Below are 22605 nucleotides of genomic sequence, written 5' to 3' on the forward strand. Positions count from 1 at the left end.
AAGCAGTCTTTTGGGCAAGAACCCCTCTCAATTTAGCGTTGTATGATGCTTGCCTGTTTGCATGTCGCACCGCCGTTGCATTCAGGTTAGGAAGATTGAGTGTTCCATTGCTGTGGAATGACTGGATTTCCGATGACGATATGGTTTCTAGATTATAAGGTTATGTGTAAGTGGCCACAACGTTTGGACAATAGCCCTAACGACCGATTGACTTATGAGTACATTCGGGACGTTGGGTTTGTTGAGTGTAGCCCAGACTTCGGTTTTTGTTTGAGTCTGGGGTTTTCGCTTACGGGGCACGGGCCTTTGAATGCATTTTTCATTCAGAGGTGCCTGATAGGTCGGGGTTCTACAGACAGCTAATTGCTATTCGAACTTCTTCATGGTCGGGCAATGGAACGTCCGCCCCATCGTCATCAATTGGAGAATCGCGTTCACCATCTCTAGGTGTTATACATTCACTGCCATTCAGCAGGATGGAGAAGTGTTCCCTCCATAATTTCAGTATGCATCAGTCACTAGATCGCCTCTGTGGTGATCTCTACAAGAGTATGCTGCAGTTTTGAAACCTTCTGGTAGTCCCGCTGCTCTTCGTAGAATTTTCTGGCATTACCTCTGTCGGACAGTTTGATAAGTTCTTGGTACTAACGCTTTTGTTGTTCTTGTTTTGTCTGCACTCGTCTGATATCCTCGTTTTCAACTCTCGGTATCTATCCCATCCCGCACGTGTTGTGGTCGATTATAACGTTGCAAGGCAGTCTGTTTTCTCTCCGCTGCGACGCAGCACTCCTCATTGTACTAGCTGTTCTTTTGCTATTTCCGAAAATCAATGGTTTCGGTTGCAGCTGTACGAAGGAGCTTGAAATGCCGCCCCACAGTTCCCTTATACCGAGTTGTTGACGAGTGCTCTCAGGGAGCAGGAGTGCAAGTCGAGTAGAAAATCGTTCGCCCTTGTAGTAGGCATCTTTGGTCACATCGTCTTTTCTTCCGTCGGGGCGTGGGCGCAAATCAGCGAAATGTTGAAGAACCTCGCTTTGATGCGGATTGTGGCTAGGCGATCATCCACCGGAGTGAATGATAGTACTCGGTGAAGAAGTCTCTCTCCCACTACGAATCCCACGCCGAACTTGCGCTCCTTTATATGACCACTGTAGTAAATGCCACAAGGACCTACTCGTCTCTGTCCTTGCCCCGTCCATCGCATTTCTTGGACGGCGGTGATGTCAGCCTTTATTTTCACGCGGACATCAACCAGCTGGGCAGCGGCACCTTCCCAATTAAGGGACCGGACATGGTCGTCATAAAAAGGGGGTTTCTCTTCCGAGGCAGTTGGTAATTTTCCATTGGTATGATTTTTTACGTGGCGGGTCCCAAACCCAGCGCACAACCCTGCGGAGGGGATATTTCGCCTTCTCACTTTAGCTCGCCTTCAAACGGATGTTCTTATGCTACCAAGAGGATACTTGGTCAAAGACCGGAAGTCGTGAGCTGCTTGGGCCATATGTAAAAGAATCGTTTCTGGTCACTCTCAAGTGAATGGCGATCAGAGAACTTTGCTCACTTGCAAACTTGAACTTCTACACATAACTCCATATTGCATTGGTTCATCTAAAATTAAAAAAAACTCAACATATTCCGTTTATACATATATAACATAAATCTAGTTTTTGTACGAGGGAAATAAAAAAATATTAAAATTTTCTTTTTTTCTCAGACTTTGAATAAAAAATCGAATTTTTTGTTGAAACTTTCGCCATTTATTGGTAAAAAAAACAAGTTTAATAAATAATTAGATAATGTTATTTTAAAGATGTGTACGAACTAAATCGGCGCATAACTTTTCGAGAAATCGCGTCAACTGACTTCAAAATCACAGTTTCGAGAAAAACACCTTTAAAGACGGCGCACTTAGTTTGTTCGACGAGAGAAGACTTTACTTCTCAATTGCCTACTCAGTCCGAAGAAGCATTTGTTTTTGATTTCGAGGCTGACGTTGTTGTTGGTGTTAATGATGTTTTCAAAATAGGCGAGAATATTTACTTCTACCTTCTCGATCCTGATGGAACTGGTATTAATCAACGTCAGTTTACAGAGCCATATTAGTTTTGCGCGCATACCGAATTCAGACATAGCGGTATAAAGGCTTTGAAATCAACGAAGAGATGATGTGTGTCGGTCCGGTGTTGATTTTCTAGGCTTAAAGCCACACTGATAAGGTCCAATCAGTTTGTTGACCTTTCACACAATACACTCGATAGAACCTTATATGCGAAGTTGAGGAGGCTTGTCATACGGAAGATGGCGTAGATTGTGGGATCTCGCTTTTTGTTTATTGGATTCATATATTCCGGTATAATCTGAAAAAATAGTTTTGACTGAAAGTCTATGTATGAATTGATTTATACATTATTGATTTTCGAAATCGTACAAAACAAATTTCTTCCACCTAACATTAACAGGAATGCTAATTTAATACAGATGTGATGAGAGCATAAGCACTACGTCATATTTGACTTATTCTTCAGAAACCCCTAGACAAAATTTTTCTCTCGGCGGCTCTGATTGTTGTTAAAACATCAGTCATAAACACGCTATTCAAACAAGGAAAATCAACCACCACTGTTCACTAATACTAAAATACTGTGAAAATAGCGTGGAATGCTCGATATATGAAAATTATATCACAAAGCACCCCACGCTTTTCTGCAGGAATTTTTCCTTCATTATTAGTTTTAGTTTAAACAAAGAATTATTTTTCATTTTTTAGTTTGATATGCTTTAAAAGCGCGTTTCTTAGTCTTTTTAAATTATATTTAATTTTAATTTTTTATTTTGATGTGAGAAACACCAAATTTGTTAAAATATGAATTATGACATATGTATAGTATTGGTTAAGTAAATCGATAATTAGGCAGCATTTAATATCTACTCGTAACCTTTCATTGACTAATTGTTATTTTATTTGCGACCAAGTTCTATTGACGACTTTACGAATTATTACTTCTTAATCGGTTTTACCTGTCAACTTTGAACAGTCTAGTTCTTCAATTCGAATACCGGCCAAAGATCTACAACGACTAAGTGCTACATAATCATGTCCAGCAGCAAACAGAGAGCTCAGATAACTTACTGCATGATCTACTGTACAACCTTGCATCTTATGAACGGTCGATGCCCAACTCAGTATTATTGGCAACATTCGTCTCTCAGCAATTCCATAGCTGTATTTTGCTGGAAATTGTATCGATACTGGCTTAATTGAACACGTAATTAAGCCAATATCGATACAATTTCCAGCCAAAAGCCAAAGTTTAAAAAAGGAGTTTTCTATTGCAGTTGCTTTTCGGAGCCGTTTTGAAAACTAGTATCTGAATATTTCTTTACTACAAAAATTCTATTATAAGTATTAATTTTTTTATTACCTAAAAGTCACATGTTTTGCATTATTTGATATTATTTCTTCTGGTGCGCGGTTATATATACATGTATTTATATAAAGTATACTTTCTTTAAGGATATACATACATTTCAGTATATACATGCTGTTCAAATGTCACCAAAACTAGTATTATATAGATGTTGCATACTTTTAAGCGCATCTCTTTGGTGAGCTGCTTAAACTTACTATCGTCTTCTTACAGTGTCGCTCAAATATTCTAGGTTTCAGTACCACTTAAAAAAGTTACAAACAAACATACATACAAGTGAAGCTAATAAAAGCGTATTAAAAAAGTATTATGTTGTTCTCCTTATTTTGTAATTGCTCTGTTACTGCTACAAAAGTTTTAATTTGAAGCAACACCTTGCACCGACAAAACATAAAGATTACAGACTTCGCTTTCATAAAGCAGAACTTTCTAGCCTTACAAATGTTATTGCTACCCTCGAAACCCGAGGTATAGAATTAAAAGAATATATCCGCCTTGTCGAAGAAGTACGAATCTCGATATCTACTTAGAAAATAAAGTTTAATGCCCTTCTCGGAAAAAATAAGGGATGAAAACCCCTTAAGGAAATAAATGATATTTTGCAACAAGGTGACAATTTGATGTTTTATCATTTAATTATTTATTGTAATCGTAAGAACCAATAACTATAAATTTGTAAATAAAATGTACTTGCGATTTATTTATAAATATAAGAAAAAAGAATTAAAATACATATTGAAGATTTAGTTTTTTTTTGATATTATATGCATTAATATTTTCGTGCTTTTGGTCATATTATAAGCGCTCATTTCAACATGTTTCGTGCAAATAAATATCCGCTCAATATATTGAGTCCTGTTTTATATATTCTACATATTAAAAATATTAAGTCATATAAGATAAGAAAAGAGCTCAGCCAACTCTTAAGCTGTGTTATTTTTAAAAATACAGGCAAGGAGAAATTTTAAACTTTATGAAAGTATCATACGCATTTAAAAAAATGTTATTCAAAGAAATATACAACAGCTGTGAGTTGAGGCACAGCAAGATCAACAAGGCGATCAAAACAAAAATCCTTCAATTCTTTGAAGAACAAATCCAATTTGTTTAAAAAAATAAATAAATACATAAATAATATCAAACACTGCGAATTTATTACAGCGCCAAAAAATTCTGACAAGGAAAATTATAGCACGGTGTCATAAAGATGTCGATTTAGAGTACATTAAAGTGCTAGGGAGCGAATTCCACATCAACCATGCAAAGATGACAGGAAAAGTAGCGCCGAATTATGCCACGATTACTTCTTCAACAATGTGTACGAAAGTTTGCGGCAGGAATGTAAAGCCACACATGATAGAAAGCGAGCCGAGGAGTAAAATGGAACAAGCATCCAAAGAGATGGACACAAGGGCAAGAGCGAATAGCCCAACTGATAGAGTACTAGACCTTCTTGAGCAGGGAATTTGAAAAAAGTGCAGAAAGTATTCGATCATTTATTGAAGAGACAAAAAAAAAATGAAAACTGCCGACGAAGCTGTTCTAGATAGATATGAAGACCGTATTAAGAATTTGTGTAGCTTCATGAAGTGAAATATCGACGAATTGAGATTTAAAAGAAATCAAATTAAAAAAAAAAAAACAGAAGAAAAATTGAAACTGCCAAAGATTGGTATCCATTTAAAGAGCTCTTTGAGGAGTATTTCCACATTAGTGACTCTAAAAAGCTGAGCTATTTAAAATCATGTCTGGAAGCAAAATCCAGACTAATCGTTAGTCACCTGATAACGAGATCAGGTGCACATTACAATTCCACTTTATCTACCGCAGCTGACGGATGAGTCAAAGCTTATATTTTTTTTTGTTTTCGCAATATCTTTTCATTTATTGAATCTGCTTTTTGTTTTAAAAGCCTAACAATAAGTTATAAAATCTTAAATCTATTTAAAAACTAGACAAGCTCAAGCAACTGATTGAGCTGTTTTGGTGACGTATGAGCCAGCTTATATTTTTTTGTTTTCGCAATATCTTTTCATTTATTGAAACTGCTTTTTGTTTTAAAAGCCTAACAATAAGTTATAAAATCTTAAATCTATTTAAAAACTAGACAAGCTCAAGCTTGTACGCAGGCATATTTCTTATTTTACGGCGTGTTTGATGGCTGGAATGTACCAAAGGATTAGCCAAAGAGTTTGGGTGATCTCGGAGTTTAAATATATGTTTAATTCTGCTATCTTCTACTTCTTTCTTTACGATAGGAATACCATGGTCTATATGGATATTTTCGTTCAGCATGTACCATGGTGAACACGTAATTGTTCGAAGCATTTTCGATTGGAATATTTGTACTATATCAATATTAGTTGCACAGGTCGTACCCCACAGTTGAATGCCATACATCCAAAACGGCTTTATGACCGAATTATATAAAAGCACTTTATTGTCTAGGCTAAGTTTTGAGTTTTTATTTAAAAGCCAATTTAAATTTGCAGCTTTAATTTTCATATATGTATTTACTAGAGATGTGTTTTCTCCACGTGAGCCTTCTATCGAGGTGAATACCAAGATAAGTTACTTCATTCGTTTGGGGTACTAAATATTGTTCATTTTTACTGCCGGACACATTTTTTTGGTCCAAGCGAAAATGTAACATGCTTACACTTTTGCTCATTTACATTTAAACGCCAGTTGGCTAGCCATCCTTCGACAGAACTCAAGTGCTCCGCTAATATTTTTGAAGGTACTATGTAGCATTTGTTATGGCTCACTAAAGCTGTGTCATCCGCAAAAGTTGATGTTAATACATTATTAGCTGTTGGAAGATCTGCTGTATATATGATGTATAGAGTTGGGCCTAAAACACTGCCCTGTGGTACACCATTCCCACTTTTACCATAAATTGTCTATTTTTTAAATAAGACTCCAATGTTTTATACAATTCTAAAGGTAGAATATTTTTAATCTTATAATGTATAAAAGACCCTCATGCCACACCTTATCACACGCCTGAGCTGAACAGTACTCTCTGTGCTCAAATGCTTTTCTTATTTGGTTAGTAATTATGTATATTTACTTGCTCTATCGTGCTATGTTTTTCACGAAACCCGAATTGGTCCGTTGTTAATGTATTATTTTTGTGAGAAGATGACTCCTTTGATAGTAACACTTTTTCAAATATTTTAGAAAGACAGGGTAGAAGACTGATTGGTCTGTATGAAGACGGCTGCGTTAAGTCTTTCCCAGGTTTATCTATCAAGATAATCTGCAACTTTTTCCGTGAGTTAGGATAGTATCCGATATTAAGAATTGCATTGAAGAGCCAGAGAGTACTTCTACAGCAATATTTGGTAACTCAATTAGCATTTTTGGGGTAATATTGTCATGTCTTGGTGACTTTTTTGGGTTAAGTTCTTTTATTATTCTCATAATTTCAGAAGGTGAAGTCTTAAAAGACTCGAGTGACTCGTTAACTGAGTTGGGTAAGCTGGGCAACTCAAAGAGTTCTTTGAGCAATTAGGTTGAAATACCTTTTCTAGGTGTTTTGCAAAACAATTAGCATTTTCCTCGTCACTTCGAGCCCAATTTCCACCCATGTCTCGAATAGGCATGTTGGAGTCAGTTGGTGGCTTCATGGACTTTTGGGTTTTCCAAAAAGAATTTTGCTTGCTTGATTTTGGAAGCTTTGTCTTTATATACATTTCAGTGTTGAAATCTTCCTCACGTTTAAGCGCTTTTGTTTATTTACGTACAGCTGATTTTATTTGAAGCTGAGTGGAAGGGCAGCGATTTATCTGCCATTCTCGTCTTGCACACCTTTTTTCATTTACAAGCTTTTCTATTTCTCTATTAGAGATTTTTCTGAAACCAAGCAGCTTATAGCTTTTGTTTGAAGTTGCTAAGACAGCTGCATTAGTTATTCTATCATTGAGTTCTCTTATGCTTTCGTCAATATCGCTTCCTGTATTTATTTTGTGCTCAATATTAATATGGTTACTCACGTATTTTTTCATATTTCATCCAATTCGTTTTGTAAGATGTTAGACCCACTTTTGGATCAACGAATATGGGTTGTTCAAATTTCTTTATTAGTACAGGAGAGTGATCAGAAGATAAATCAGTACCTATATTTTTGATTACAGAAAAATCAATTAAATCTGGTATTTTGTTACAATCACTAGGCTAATATGTCGGCTTACCAGGAGATATTATTTAAAAGTTATTATGCCTATTTATAATAGTTTGATACAGATGCCGTCCTTTCGGATTTATTAGTTGTGAGCCCCAATACGTAATTTCCACCTGCTAGAAATCTTTGGCTTAGTGTTCCAAAAAAGTTGTTAAGTTAAATGTCTGTAATTTTAAACCGAGGTGGGCAGTATATGGCCGTCAGGTTTAGCTTGTAATTACGCTATGGACGGGGATTTCATTATTTTTATTGGGAGGAATATTCAACATTTGGTTACGACGTGCTTGAATGCCCTGTGACAACTTCGATTTCAAATCTTTATATACTCTGTAGTTAGCAGTGTGATTTCCTCTACAGTTGCTGCATTTCTTATTTAAATCCTCTCTTTTTAGAAGAGTACATTTTGAAGTAGAATGTAGATCACCACAAACCACACAGATACTGCGTAGAGTGCAATATACTTTTGTGTGTCTATACCCTTGGCAGTTTGTACACTGTACTAGACCATTTCTCTTATGTGGTTCCTCAACGGTGATTCTGCGATGGAGCAGATATTTTAAATTGTAAATCGGGTGTATTTCATTTTTCTTTAGTTTGTTAGAATTTGGCATCAATTCTATTGTGAACATTGGTTGTGGGACTTTGTTCCTGTTTAAAATATTTACTACTGATTTAATGCTAAAACCACCTTTGCTTCTTTAACATCGTAAGAGTCTACCGAAGACTCTATACCTTTTATGACACCAACTACGCCTTTTGAGCTCTTCAGTTGGTACGAGTACTAATTCTTGTTATTATTTGATAAAAATTGTACAACATCCATTTTTTCAATTCAACCCAACACACAAAACGGATTAAAATATTTGCAATTACAAGAATATGTATGAATATTTAAAACTGAATTGTAACACTATCCAATAAGTAATTAAGAATAATTAACCAATATTGGTAACACATCTAATCATAAATTAAACTCGAATTTTATAACGTTCACACTTAAACGAAGCACTTTTTTCTTAAACGCAATCGACCCCCTTACGTCGACATACCCCGATAATTTTGGTCCTTCGAGCCGGATGGTAATTCTTGAGCTCATATGACAAGGTCTGGGTGAGTTGGTGATTGTTGGAGCCATTTCACTAAAAAGAAGAAAAAACTTTTATTCTGTATTTAATATTACAATTTTTGTGATGGGCGGGTTACTGTGCCTTGAGCAGTTCGGATTTCAACTACTAGTGTTTTATTATCTAAGCCGGAGAAGACCTTTTGGATTTGCCCGAGCTTCCATTCGTTTGATGAAATGTTTTCGTTTCTTATAACGACTAAGTCGTTAACTTCAACATTACGTTGTGGATATTTCCATTTGTATCGTGTATGTAGTTCCTTAAGGTACTCTTCCTTCCATCTCTTGCAAATGTGCTGGTAGAGTATTTTTAATTAATGCCATCTGTTAACGATGCTTAAGTTTGTATCCTCTAAATTTAGTTCGGAAGGGGTTAACAATTGGAGGATGGGGTCATGTGTAGAAGTTCACGCAAGTAAGGAAAGTCCTCTGATCACCATTCACTTGGGAGTGGCCAGAAACGATTCTCTTACATATGGCTCAAGCAGCTCACGACTTCCGATCTTTGACCAAGTATCCTCTGGGTAGCCTAAGAACATCCGTTTGAAGGCGAGCTAAAGTGAGAAGGCGAAATATCCCCTCCGCAGGGTTGTGCGCTGGGTTTGGGACCCGCCACGTAAAAAATCATACTAATGAAAACTTATCAACAGCCTCGGAAGAGAAACCCCCTTTTGATGACGACCATGGCAAATGAAATAAGGACTACGAATTAAGGGCATGCACCTGGAATGGCCGGTCCCTTAATTGGGAAGGTGCCGCTGCCCAACTGGTTGATGTCCTCGTGAAAATAAAGGCTGACATCACCGCCGTCCAAGAAATGCGTTGGACGGGACAAGGACAGAGACGAGTAGCTCCTTGTGGCATTTACTACAGTGGGCATATAAAGGAGCGCAAGTTTGGTGTGGGATTCGTGGTGGGAGAGAGACTCCGTCGCCGAGTACTATCATTCACTCCGGTGAATGAGCGTCTAGCCACAATCCGCATCAAAGCGAGGTTCTTCAACATATCGCTGATTTGCGCCCACGCCCCGACGGAATAGAAGGACGATGGGACCAAAAGTGCCTTCTATGAGCGCTTGGAGCACACCTATGAGCGCTGCCCCGCCACGATGTCAAAATAGTGCTTGGCGACTTTAACGCCAAGGTGGGCAAAGAAAGTATCAATGGCACGAGGGTCGGTAAATTCAATCTCCACGAGGAAACATCCCCAAATGGGTTGTGGCTAATCGACTTCGCCGCGGCCCGAAATATGGTTATCTGTAGTACTAGATTTCAGCATAAGAAGATTCATCAAACCAGCTGGCTGTCTCCGGATCGAAAAAACACCAACCAGGTCGATCATGTTGTGATAGAGGGAATACACGTCTCCAGTATTTTAGATGTGCGTGCGCTCCGAGGTCCTAACATCGACTCGGACCACTATCTTGTTGGAGCCAACATTCGCACCCGTCTCTGTGCAGCAAAAAACGCACGTCAACAAACACAAGGAAGGTTCGACGTCGAGAAGCTTCAATCACAACGGATAGCCGAACGATTTCCTACTCGACTTGCACTCGTCAACCACTCGGTATAAGGGAACTGTGGGACGCCTTTTCAAACTCCTTACGTACAGCTGCAACCGAAACTATTGGAAACAGCTGGTACGACGAAGAGTGCCTTGTTGCAGCGGAGAGAAAATAAGCTGTCTACCTCGCAACGTTACGATCGACCACAACACGTGCGGGATGGGATAGATACCGAGAGTTGAAGAGGGAAGCCGGATTTGCAGACAGAAAAAGAAGGAGGCCGAAATGCGTGAAGAGCGTGATAAGCTGGCCGACAGGGGTAATGCTCGAAAATTCTACGAAAAAATGCGGCGGCTGACAGAAGGTTTCAAGACCGGAGCATACTCTTGTAGAACCCCCAAAGGTGATCTAGTCACCGATGCCCAGAGCATACTTAGATTATGGAGGGAACACTTCTCCAGCCTGCTGATTGCCAGTGAACGCACAACACCAGGAGAAGGCGAACCCGATTCCCCAATCGATGACGATGGAGCAGACGTTCCATTGCCCGACCATGAAGAAGTTCGAATAGCAATTACCCGTCAGAAGAAAAACAAAGCAGCGGGGGCCTATAGATTACCGGCCGAGCTATTCAAACACGGCGGCGAAGAACTGATAAGAAGCATGCATCAGCTTCTTTACAAAATATGGTCGGACGAAAGCATGCCCAACGATTGGAATTTAAGTGTGCTCTGCCCAATTCACAAAAAGGGAGACCCCACAATCTGCGCCAATTACCGTGGGATAAGCGTCCTTATATGCCTTATGATATTTATATCATCGGCCTCAACACCCGCGCCGTTAGTTCTGCTTTCTCCAGACTGGACAAGGAAGCAAAGCAAATGGGTCAGGCAGTGAACGAGGTCAAGACGAAATATCTCATGTAATCAAACAAACAGTCGTCGCACTTGCGACTTGACACTCACCTCACTGTTGGCAACGTCCGCTGTGTTTAACGTGGGTACCTGCTGACGACAGCCTTACTCCACGGCGCTCAAAATCACAGCGGATCAAGTCAATGCGTTGATCAGCGCCCTGAGAATATTAAGCATTTTCAGTACCAATTGGCAGTGTGGAATGAACACACTAACCACCGTGGTCGGGTTCGAGGCCTATCTAAAATCTCTGCCGTGTTTTGGGTCCGGCACCCGGTTGCAATGCAACTGCACATTCAACTGACAAAGCCAAAGCTACTACCAGTTGAGCTTCCATACGGCTGTGGACTGCTGGGCAGGGGTCATCATACAAAAACTAACCCTAATTTTCAGCTAACCGTCTTCGCCGCTTAAATAATTCACTCGCAAACGACCCTAGCTGTTCGGCATTCCGAATAGTGGAGATCCGCCACTAACAGCTAATCGCCCATCAGTCCAGCTGATCCCCATACCACCCATATCAGACAGAATCTGAAGTCTAGGTTATCCTTAACGAACCCAACATCCCGAATGTACTCGTACGTCACTCGGCCGTTAGGACTATTGTTCAAACGTTCTTGCCACCTACACCTAACCCTATCTCCCTAGATATCCCTCCCTCTCCACATCATCGTCGGAAATCCTGTCATTCCGCAGCAATGACACACTCAAGCCCCTTCTTAACCTGAATACAAGAGCACGCTGTATGACAATCAGGTCAAGAGAGGTGCACCTAACAAAACCTGCATCGCATCCGTTGAGACGATGCGACATACAGGCAAACAAGCAAGCATCATACAACGCTGAATTAAAAGGAGTTTTTGAGACCCCTGAAAATCGTGGCTGCCTCCCACCACACAGGGGCTCCATATGTGGCACAAGCCACAAACAAGCCACGATATATGGTGCGGACAGCACGACGTCCGAGACCCCAATCGCTCCTCAAAATACGTCGTATTTTGCCTACGGTTGCCTGCAGTCGCTCCTTCACATTCGAAAAGTGTGGAGTAAAACACATCCTTTCACTCATGATCAACCCCAGATATTTGACTTGTGTCACATATCTGATGCTGACCGCATTCACACGGACAATCGGTGGACGAACCGGTGACAATCTGCCCTTAAGCAGCAGAGTGTCCATCATAAGGTTCCAAATATATGGACAACTGATGGAACCCTGCGGGCAGCCACGAACCACTCCAATCTCCACACTCCCTTTCATGCCGACAAGAGAGGCCTTACTGTCCGAAAAATAACTCCGCCAAAGAGTAATTTCTGGTCAGCCAAGCTCCTCCAGCCGTTGCACCACTCGAGCCCAGCTTAGGTAGTCAAACGCTCCTTGAAGTCAACAAATATGCCAAGGACATACTTGTTAACATTCTTCCTAACGACATTCTGAACATAAAACCACGCATCCTCTATACTGCGTCTTTCCTGAACCCAAACTGCCTATCCGACCACATGCCCCGCGTTAACTACTGAAGCCGTTCCACCATGACTCTTTCCAGCACTTTTCCAAGTACTGGAAGGAGACTGATGCCCCGATAAGATCGAGGATCTCTCCTGACCTTATCAGGGGACTTCAGGAGAGGAACAACCCTAGCTTTTTTCCACTCGCGTGGAAAGTATCCCTCCCAGATGCACTAATTATTAATGACCTCCAGGTATTCCGGAATGAACTTCCATAAGCTTTCACATCTCTCCGTTCAAACTATCAAAACCTTGGGACCGTTCAGATCTAACCAGGCCAAAGGCGTACCCCAACTGCCCATCATCTAATGGAGGGACAGGCACCTCTTGTGCTTAGGGAAAGAACGCACCTAACAGAACCCCCGCATACTCTCTCCACGACGATAACAGAGTGTCACCGACGCGAAGAGAGGTGACATCCTCCCTCCTACGACCCCGGCAGATCTTATAGACCTGACCCCAGGGGTCGTTCCTATTTTCCCTAACAAAGCTCCTCCAATCTTCCTCTTTAATTTTAACTAACATTTCCTTATACTCCCTATCCGCACGACTAAATTCATACCTAAGCTGGGACAGCCTATCCGAAGTGGACCGTCGGGCGTGTCGAAACTTTCGCCTCAATCGCCTGACAGTCCTCCCCTGCAAGGTTAACTCATGCGTCCACCATTTAATTTTACTAGTTTTATAGCTTTCACTCCTCCTAAGTACCCTATCATTTAATCCCCAAACTACCTCATATAGACGAGCAATTTGCTCGTCCACCCCCAACTCCTCAAATTCTCTTAGCGGTATACCAAATACCGCTTCCCTAACCGAGAGTCCATATTGGTTCCAGTCAGTACCAGTGGTACGCCATCGCCGCAATGGACTCTCATAAGGCGAGGGAGGGGACTGAGGGGTAACCATAATTTTAATCAAATTCTGATCACTCAATCCCCACCATCCCCTAACCACCAATCTAACACTGAAAGCCCTAATTGCTGCCTAATTCATAAGCGTCACGTCAATGTCTCAATGTCGCTCACGCCCCCAGGCCAGTCGAACCATTCGCTCGGCTCATTCAAAAAATGTAGAGGCTATTAGCCACCACCCATTTGCTTAATGCCTCGCTTCGACTGTGGCTTTGGTATCCCGACGAATGCCGCGATACCTTACTAAAACCACATCGAGGACGAGGCATTCGCATCCAGCCCTAGGATAAATGGGCTACTACTCGCAAGTAATAGTAGCTTATATTTACAATATAAACTAGCTACAATCATCCTACCGAACTCCCCTTCTACAGCTACACATATACCCAGTTGTGAAGAATCCACAACTACGCAATCGTAGCGTGGATTATTCACAACTATTGCGCCGTTAGCTCTAAGGTCAGTGAAGAACTTAAAACCCCCAGGAAGACCCGAACCACACCGTTGGCGACGTAGGGCTCCTTGAGTAGAGCAATACCACACCCACCCTCAATCGTGCTGCCCCCCAACTCGCACATCACGGCATAAAACCCTGACAGTTAAGCACACATCACATCAGAGTTTGGCGAGGGCGTGCTCAACAATGCCACAATAGATAGGGCAGACAGCTGACATCATAAGATGCCCAGCTGGTCTACCCTTAAACTCACAGTTGCGGCAATTTGGTGCATTGACGCAACTGACAGCTTTGTGGCCTTCTTGACACCACCTCCGGCAGACATCTGCCTTAGCAGCCAGCGACGGGGCTATCCGGTCTCCAGGACGACATTGGTTCTACCGTCAGCGGTCACCATCCAGGGACGACTGACCATCTTTACGTCCGACCTCTGGGACGCCGGGCTGAAATCCTGGAGTTTTAGCCGGAGTAGTTCCTCCATGAATTCTTCATGGGGAATCCCCGTATGAACCCCCTGGACCACCACCCGACGACCCAACCTCCGGTTGATAGTCACGTCCAACCCCACCTCCTCGAATTTCTTGTTACTCGCCACTATCTCTCTCTAGAACAGAGGGAGTGCGAATAACCGCCCCACCACCCTTAATTGGTCTAACTTCGTGGACCCTCACACCAAGTGAGGGATCCACCTCTTTGACCACCTTCTTTATAACTTCTTTAGAGGAAGTTGCAGATCCCTTACTCCTTACCACGGCCGACCAGGGCTCCACAGGCTTCGACGTCACCGGTGCGATTGCTTCCAGCACAGGTGCTGGAGGTGCAGACATCGGTGCGGACGGAGACGGTATTAACCTGCTCGGCGTCGAGGAGTGTCTCCCGCAACTTCTATTAAGGGCATCTACCTGGCCGCGAAGATGGGTATTCTCGGTTATGAGGTGTAGGCATCGGTGCCGACGGAGCCGGTATTATCCTGCTCGGCGCCGAGGAGTGTCTCCCGCAACTTCTTTTAAGGGCATCTACCTGGCCGCGAAGATGGGTATTCTCGGTTATGACCGTCATCAAGAGCGCTTCATATTTTGAGGCAAGCTCCAGTAGCCCCTTCGCTCCCTACATCAAAATTTTTGGCATCGAATACCAGCTCATTCAATGCCCCCGTTATCCTCTTGGCAGCCGCCAAATGGCTGACTGCCCCACCCCCAACAACAACCGCTCTCCGCGAAATATCCCGCTCTATCTCGCCCCCCTTTTTGCCGCTTTCTTTACCGCGCCTGACGACCGTTTCTTTACCAACCGTTTTAGACGGTTGGACAACCGCTTTGTCAGCGGTGGCCACACTGCCACTCCAACCAAAACTATCGCTTCCTCCCTCTCCCCGCACACATTACGGCAACCCTCGCTTCCGCCCTCATGACGTGGCGACCCCAAACGCGCTACTCAGCGGTGGAGACCTTACCGTCGCTCTCGTCGCTTCCCCTTCGCCACCCGACGTGGAATCATTCACGACTGTAGAAGCGGCGGATTCTCCGCTTCCAGCGAGGGTCTTCGTCCTCCTCTTCCGTCCGCGAGGCATCTCGCTTCCCGACTACCTTCTCAGTCGAACTGATACACTGGCATACCACTAACGTAGAAGGCTCTTCGACAGAAAGATTCTAGAGCAGCTGCTCTCCAGGTGCGTGCGTCTGAATGCGCTGAAAAGTGCGACTCACGCGCAGGCCCGCTCAGTAACAGCGACCACCCAAGCGGTCGATTATCGCGTGCTCGCCGTGGCACAGCCCACAACCCCAAACAGTGGTCGGATTAAGGCCCCTCAATTAACCGCCGGCAGGACAACGGACCCCGTAACGGTCCGGAGTCGACCGATGTAGTGCTGAGCCGAATCGCACCGTGGGCTAAACGGTTCGCTGATACGACCGTTGGTCCTCGCAGGAGTCGCAATCTCCAACGCATGCACAAAATTGCACACAAATGTGTACCCGCACAAAACACTTGAGGTTAGTAACCCTCACAACCCACGATCGCACAAACAATTCTACCGACCGCTACTCACACGCGCCAGGCAATAACGGTGCCAGCTAAACTGCGTAAGCAAAGGACCGCACAAAAGGAAATCGCCGAAAAAACACTATGAAAAAATCGCAACGATGCGCACGCACGTCTATCCGCGTCGACAGTCAATTAACGAATGGGTCACTGTTGACAGTCATAACTTGGAAGTTGTAGATAGTTTCGTATATTTGGGAACCGTTGTAAACACCACCAACAATGTCAGCCTGGGAATCCAACGCAGGATAACTCTTGCCAACAGGTGCTACTTCTGACTGAGTAGGCAATTGAGAAGTAAAGTCCTCTCTCGACGAACAAAAACCAAACTCTATAAGTCACTCATAATTCCCATTCTGCTGTATGGTGCAGAGGCCTGGACGATGACAACAAATGATGAGTTGACGTTGCGAGTTTTCGAGAGAAAAGTTCTGCGGAAGATTTTCGGTCCTTTCCGCATTGGCCACGGCGAATATCGCATTCGATGGAACGATGAGCTGTATGAGATATATGATGACATATACATAGTTCAGCGAATTAAAAAACAGCGGCCACGCTGGCTAGGTCATGTTGTCCGAATGGACGAAAACGCTCCAGCTCTGAAAGTATTCGACGCTGTACCCGCCGGGGGAAGCAGAGGAAGAGGAAGACCTCCACTCCTTTGGAAGGACCAGGTGGAGAAGGACCTGGCTACGCTTGGAATATCCAATTGGCGGCACGTAGCGAAAAGAAGAAACGACTGGTGCGCTGTTGTTAACTCGGCTATAATCACGTAAGCGGTGTCTACGCCGATTAAGAAGAAGAAGGAGTTAACAATAGGGTATATATAAGGAAGTGTCCTGAAGTTAAAAGTTCCAAGTTCGTTAAGTCGTCGCTTTTAAGGTAGCAAATTCTTCAAACGTAAATTTTTGTAATTTTCCGATCTTTCTTAGATGGGTTTTTTTACTTTTACCGCCTGCTTCCCATAATGCACCCATAAGAAATCAAAATGTGATCTGCGTGCTGTCCTTGGTTACTAGTTTTTTGAGAAAACTGTTTTTGTCTAAACCCTTGAAAATTATTTGAATTAGTTTCGTGACGTAGTCGAGACGTTGATGGGTCTATATCCATTGATTCCAATTTCTCCTGCCCACCGTTGTTAATGAAAGTATTACTTCTGTGCTTATTGTTTATGTTAAAACTTGTGAAACCTTTTATCTTCGTAAGGAATATAAATTTAAGAATTTATTATAATATTTTTTTCCCATGCGCCACGTTGGGCGCCAATTAAATTATATTACTTTATTGGTTTATTAAATTAACATTAAACTTTATTTGTTTTATGTTGTCTCTTCCGCTTGCAACCAAGATCTAATAAGAACAAATTCCAATACCTCTAGGATTACCGCTTCTCTCTCTCCACTGTTGTGGTTCCGTCAGCTATTTTTATTGACATTCGAATTAAATCAATGACTATTTGTCAACTCTTCATTGTCACGCAGAGTGATCACTCTCCCAGCAATCAGCGCGCTCTTGCTCTGCAAGTGTTGGCGATGCTGTTAAGTGTTATACTCATGATACTAAAAAGGCATCAGAGAATAGATCTTTACGTGGGTGGCCATTGCAGCTTAACTTACATATATACTAACACAAAATGCCAAATAGGCGATTCAAACTTTATTTATTATCTATTTTATACACACGTAAATTAAACAACTAACGTTCACTCCTTTTATTTGTTCCAGCTAATTGACTGGTTTAACAATCGAACATAATTTTATCTTGAAATTAATTCAAATTCACTGCCATTTAGTTTTACACCATAAGGGTGCTCAGGATTCAGAAACATTTTTTTTTGTTATAGATTGTCTTAAAATATAGTATCTTATAAATATTTCCTTAAAATGAAGAAGTGAAGTAAATTCTTTAAGTACTTTTCGAGTTATTCGGTATTTAGCAAAGGGTTTTCGGACGCTCTGCCACGTTCGAGATCAGGTAACTAGCAGCAGCTCCAACTTCAAATACGTTCTTCTCAAACCTAGGTTTTCTTTAACTGGTGACCGCTCGGTAGATTTCTATGACACCTTTAAAGCCTTTTAAAAACATGAAAAACTAGTGCTTAATCGAACTTTTTTTAATAAGGAAAATATTTTCCCGAGGCCGACATTTTTAATTAAAAAAGGAATAAATATATTTTATCAGGCACTAGATTGTCAATTAATAAAACTAATTTTTTTGTGCGATTAATTTTAGATGAATTCACTGGATTCGATGCAATCGATTGGATCTGGACTAACCCAAAAAGCCATTACTTTTAAAGTTATTGTTATTTTTTTTCAATTTCTGCAAAGTCAAATCGAAACTTTAATTAATGATGCTATATTTTTACTTTTATAAAATTAAAAAATTTACTGGCAAACAATTGTTTTGTTAATTATCACTCTTTCATGTCTTTTACTACTCCTAACACAACTTTACTTTCAACTTCTTACTTACTTAAAATTTCAATCTATATGTTATATCGTACAGACTGTTATTAAAAAATGATTTTAAAATTAAAAGTATTTAATCAGGAATGAAAAACATTCTTGTCTTTGGCAGCACTTGTAATTAGAATTTCCCCAAGAACGAAGATTTAAAATGATCCGTTGATGCGCATAAGTTTCGGTGTAATGTGATAGTTACTATCCTGAACGTGTTGCTTTTCAATATAAGTATTTCTTAAACCCTGCTTGCCATGAAGTTCGTAAAACCCTGAAGGAAACATGGGAACCACAGAAAGTAAATATGTACGTATATAAATGATCACCGTGACGAGCTGAGTTGACCGGTTACGGTTTCAGGTATAGTTACACATTGCTATAAGAAATGCACCCGTGAAGAGTTATACTACTGTGATCAAATTGAAAGGTGAATTTTATTCATTTCATCTCCTTCAAAGTAATCCTCTCCCGCTGGAATACACTTATGCCAACGAATTTTCCAGTTATCATAGCGCTTGGAGAAATCCTCCGTCGTGAAGGCTATCAGAGCTTTCTTCGATTTAGCTTTTATCAGGCATGTTCCAGAAATCGTTTTCGCATGAAAATGATAATGAAATCGTGAGACAGTGTTCTGAATACCACTTTGCGATTTCGAATATACATTTTTCGAACATGAAATCGGTGCGATATGGCATGTTCTAGAAATCGATTTCGCAAATTGTTTGACGTTTTGATATCGGCAAAAAGAAGTGCGCGAAATAATTGAATTTGCTTTTAAAACTTAAAATGTCAGTATTTGCGCCAGTTATTTGGATTTCTTCACAAAAATTAATACTTTCCTTTTCTTATTTTAGCGGAAAACATAAAAGCCAAAGTCAAAAAAACGTTTTTTCAAATTTTACGGGCAAAAATCCAGACTTGGCGAAAAATTTCGTTAAAGGGAATCGCGTTGCTGTGGAGGCTTTGTGGGCAGACGTTGCTAAAATGCTAACTAGCGAAGGTCCACAGCGAACAGATGTTAACGGCTGGAAAAAAGTGAGAAAAATATCACGCGGTAGTATATGTGAACTGCATTAAAATTTTTTTAATAGGTATGGTCCGATTGGAAAGGCTGCATCCGGAAGAAAATCGCGCACAACAAATGCGAAAGCAGAGCTACTGGAAGAGGGCAATTCAACAAATTTTCGCTAACCCCCAGTGAGGAAGAAGTAGCTCAAATTTGTGGAATATATACGGCCGTGGAAGGCATCGCAATTAGCTCTTCATTTGGGGTTAACGTTAATTCTGTTGATGTCGCCAGCGATTCGTTGGATGCCATTCTTTCATGTACTGATGAAATTGCTAGCGGCGGACCAAAGTCCACACCACTAAAACGACGACATGAAGACACTGTGCAAGATTGCCTCAAAAAGCACACGGCAACAGAAGCAGGTGCAGTTGAAAAGATATCTGATACCTTGCAGTTTCTTTTTGCAAATATGGATAAATTGACCAAATTAGTGGCGCAACAAAACGAGCTCATTGCCGAACAAAACCAAGATCGTCGCAAGTATTATCTGGATAAGCAAGAAAGCTTGATCAATAAAAATGTAATTAAGCAGAAGATGCTAGAAATCGAAGAAATTCGAGTCCAAAGGGATATTTATTTCAAACCAAATACTAAAAATATCGAATAATTAATTTTACTAAATAATAATATTATTAAATGATCCCATATCCATATCCCATGATCAAAATCTCGAATGGATACAGCGGCAGTTTGTAGATGGCTGCTATAATCAGCAACTTCTTCGCCCAGAAAATCGTCGACTACATCTAAAGCAAAGGCATTCAGGTTATAATGGCAACAAATGTTGTGCAAAGCACTGCATACATTTATAATTTTTACAACATTCTCTGGGATATATGGCAAAGTTGTTTGAAGTTATTTAAAGCGTCTCTTGAGGACTCCGATTACTTTCTCAGCGATATTTCTTGCCTTGGAGTGTTGTAAATTGAATTTGTGCTGTGGTGACCCAGCGTTTGCATCACTATAAGGGGTAAGTAAATATGGTTCCAAGCCATATCCTGAATCTCCTAGTAGCCAAGATCTATGGTTTTCTCCCACATAATTGGATGAAAGATATTGTTTGGCACCACTTAAAGAAAATATGAAGGCGTCATGACTGGAGCCAGGGTGGCATGCTTCCACAGCCGTTATACGCATTCTGTAATCGCAAATCTGTAAAAGAATTGAATTAATATCACCAACAAATTTTATATTTGAACTCACATTCATCGTATTAACGCTGAAATAACCCTTTCTGTTAAAATACAAATGCTCATTTTGGTGGGGCTTCATAATTTTTATGTGTGTCCCGTTTACACAACCGATTATTCCGAGAATTCTAAAATTGTTGAAAAAATGTGCTTTCGACATTTTAATTTCTTCTTCGCTCATTTACAGTTGAATTCATTTTAGACAGAGTGCTTTTTCTTTCTCATGTAAGACTTTGCACACGGTACTTCTTGCAAGGGATACGTCGGTGTCTTTTCTTACCGAGCGCTGAAATCCTTCCTCTGCAAGGTACCTCAAAGTAGTAGCAAGCTTTATTTTCACCATAATAGATGACGGATTTATTAGTGGTTGGACATCGCGAACAATTCCTTTAAACACTTCTTTACTTATCCTGTAATGGGCAACAAAACTTTATTGGGACAAAATGCATCTCTTATGTTCCAAACTTTGTTTTATATATACTTACACGGAATCTGGGATAATTTGCAAATTCGGTGCCGAATTTAAATCGTGCGATTTCCAGAACATGCCTGTATATCCTCAATTGAGTCAAAACGGTGTACTCGGAGTGGTCATGTGAATTTGCTAAATTGCCAAAAGTTACACGAAGGTAAATCAGGTGAATGCGGTGGTTGCGGTATGAGTTGAAAAAGTGGCGAATTGATCACGAATAACCAATGCAATATAAGATGGTGCATTATCGCACTTCTTTTTTTAATAAATTCAGACACATTAACATCGAAGAATTGACATTTACAGCTTCACAAAACGACGCGTATCTCAAATATTAATGAATATTTTGACGTAAAATTTAGCATAGATGTACTACTAACTAGTACTACTAACTAACAGAAAAAGAATTGACCGATTCAAAAAACACGTGAAGCATAAATTAAAAATTCACCTTTCAATTTGATCACAGTAGTATAGCCTCGCTGCTGCCGAAATTAACGTATTTGTCTTGTTTTTAATATGCGTTTTTTATTTGACCAGCGAATTAAGCTATTCGTTTATTTTGTATGGAAGACTTATAGCGGGATTCTGTAACCAGTCTCTAGTCTCTATTTGAGACATTTTGAGGCAAAGTCTCAATTTGAGACTAGTTACTATTCACTAAACAGTCTCTAGCGGTAGTCTCAAAATATTGAGAACTGGTAGTTAGCAGGTCACAAAACTAAAAATAACACTTGTCTGCCATTTTGAATATACTGAATAGAGATCATCATAGATATTAATCGATTGTCGTTTCTTTATATTTTGTAAGCAACTCAAATACGAAAAGGTTAAAAATAAATCAATTTTACATAAATTTCGTAAATATTATGAAACAAAGTCAACATATATTTTTATTTTCATTGATAATTATGTTTTTTGACTATGTTATAGAAAATTTAATATTTGTTATCGACATATTTATTTTCATTCAAGTGTAAAAACATCTCTGAATAATGAAATGTAATAGATTTTGTGACTGTCACTTATAGAATAGCAATATCATCTCAAGTCTCAAAAATTGTCTCTAACTTAAAATCTCAAATTTAGAGACTTGAGACTGTCTCAAGTTACAGAATCGCACGGTAAGCCAACATAATTATGTTGGCTTGTCATAAGCTATCATAGCTTGTATATTGAATTAGAGGCATTGCCAGTTCATCTTTTTTTTTCATTCACAATAGCTATGATTTTTCCAAAAAAAAGTAGTTGGCAATAAAGATAAAGTTCATTTTGACAGATGAAAATGTAAACAAACCAAAATTACAAAATTTTGTTTAAGTTAAAATTAATACAAATAT

General features: G+C 40.5%; 1 protein-coding gene and 1 long non-coding RNA gene across 3 annotated transcripts in view; one reads left to right on the plus strand and one right to left on the minus strand.

Annotated features, from left to right (window-relative positions):
- Positions 1–20210, plus strand: part of LOC126765893 (uncharacterized) — a 26392-nt gene extending 6182 nt beyond the window's left edge. The window contains exons 2-3 of the mRNA XM_050483564.1: positions 19389–19569; positions 19626–20210. Coding sequence (XP_050339521.1) covers positions 19389–19569; positions 19626–20210 — 766 coding nt within the window. The remainder of the gene's footprint in view (positions 1–19388; positions 19570–19625) is intronic.
- A 53-nt stretch (positions 20211–20263) lies between these two features.
- On the minus strand, positions 20264–21812 carry LOC126765808 (uncharacterized). Of its 2 annotated transcripts, XR_007668602.1 has the most exons (4): positions 21279–21812; positions 20807–21221; positions 20408–20755; positions 20264–20349 (listed from the first exon to the last, which is right to left on the minus strand). It is a non-coding gene; the product is annotated as an uncharacterized LOC126765808 (long non-coding RNA). The 2 variants fall into 2 exon arrangements; XR_007668601.1 differs by having other exon boundaries at positions 20264–20755.
- Between the last annotated feature and the right edge of the window lie 793 nt (positions 21813–22605).

The sequence above is a fragment of the Bactrocera neohumeralis genome, unplaced genomic scaffold, assembly GCF_024586455.1.
Source record: "Bactrocera neohumeralis isolate Rockhampton unplaced genomic scaffold, APGP_CSIRO_Bneo_wtdbg2-racon-allhic-juicebox.fasta_v2 cluster11, whole genome shotgun sequence".
Classification (NCBI taxonomy): domain Eukaryota; kingdom Metazoa; phylum Arthropoda; class Insecta; order Diptera; family Tephritidae; genus Bactrocera; species Bactrocera neohumeralis.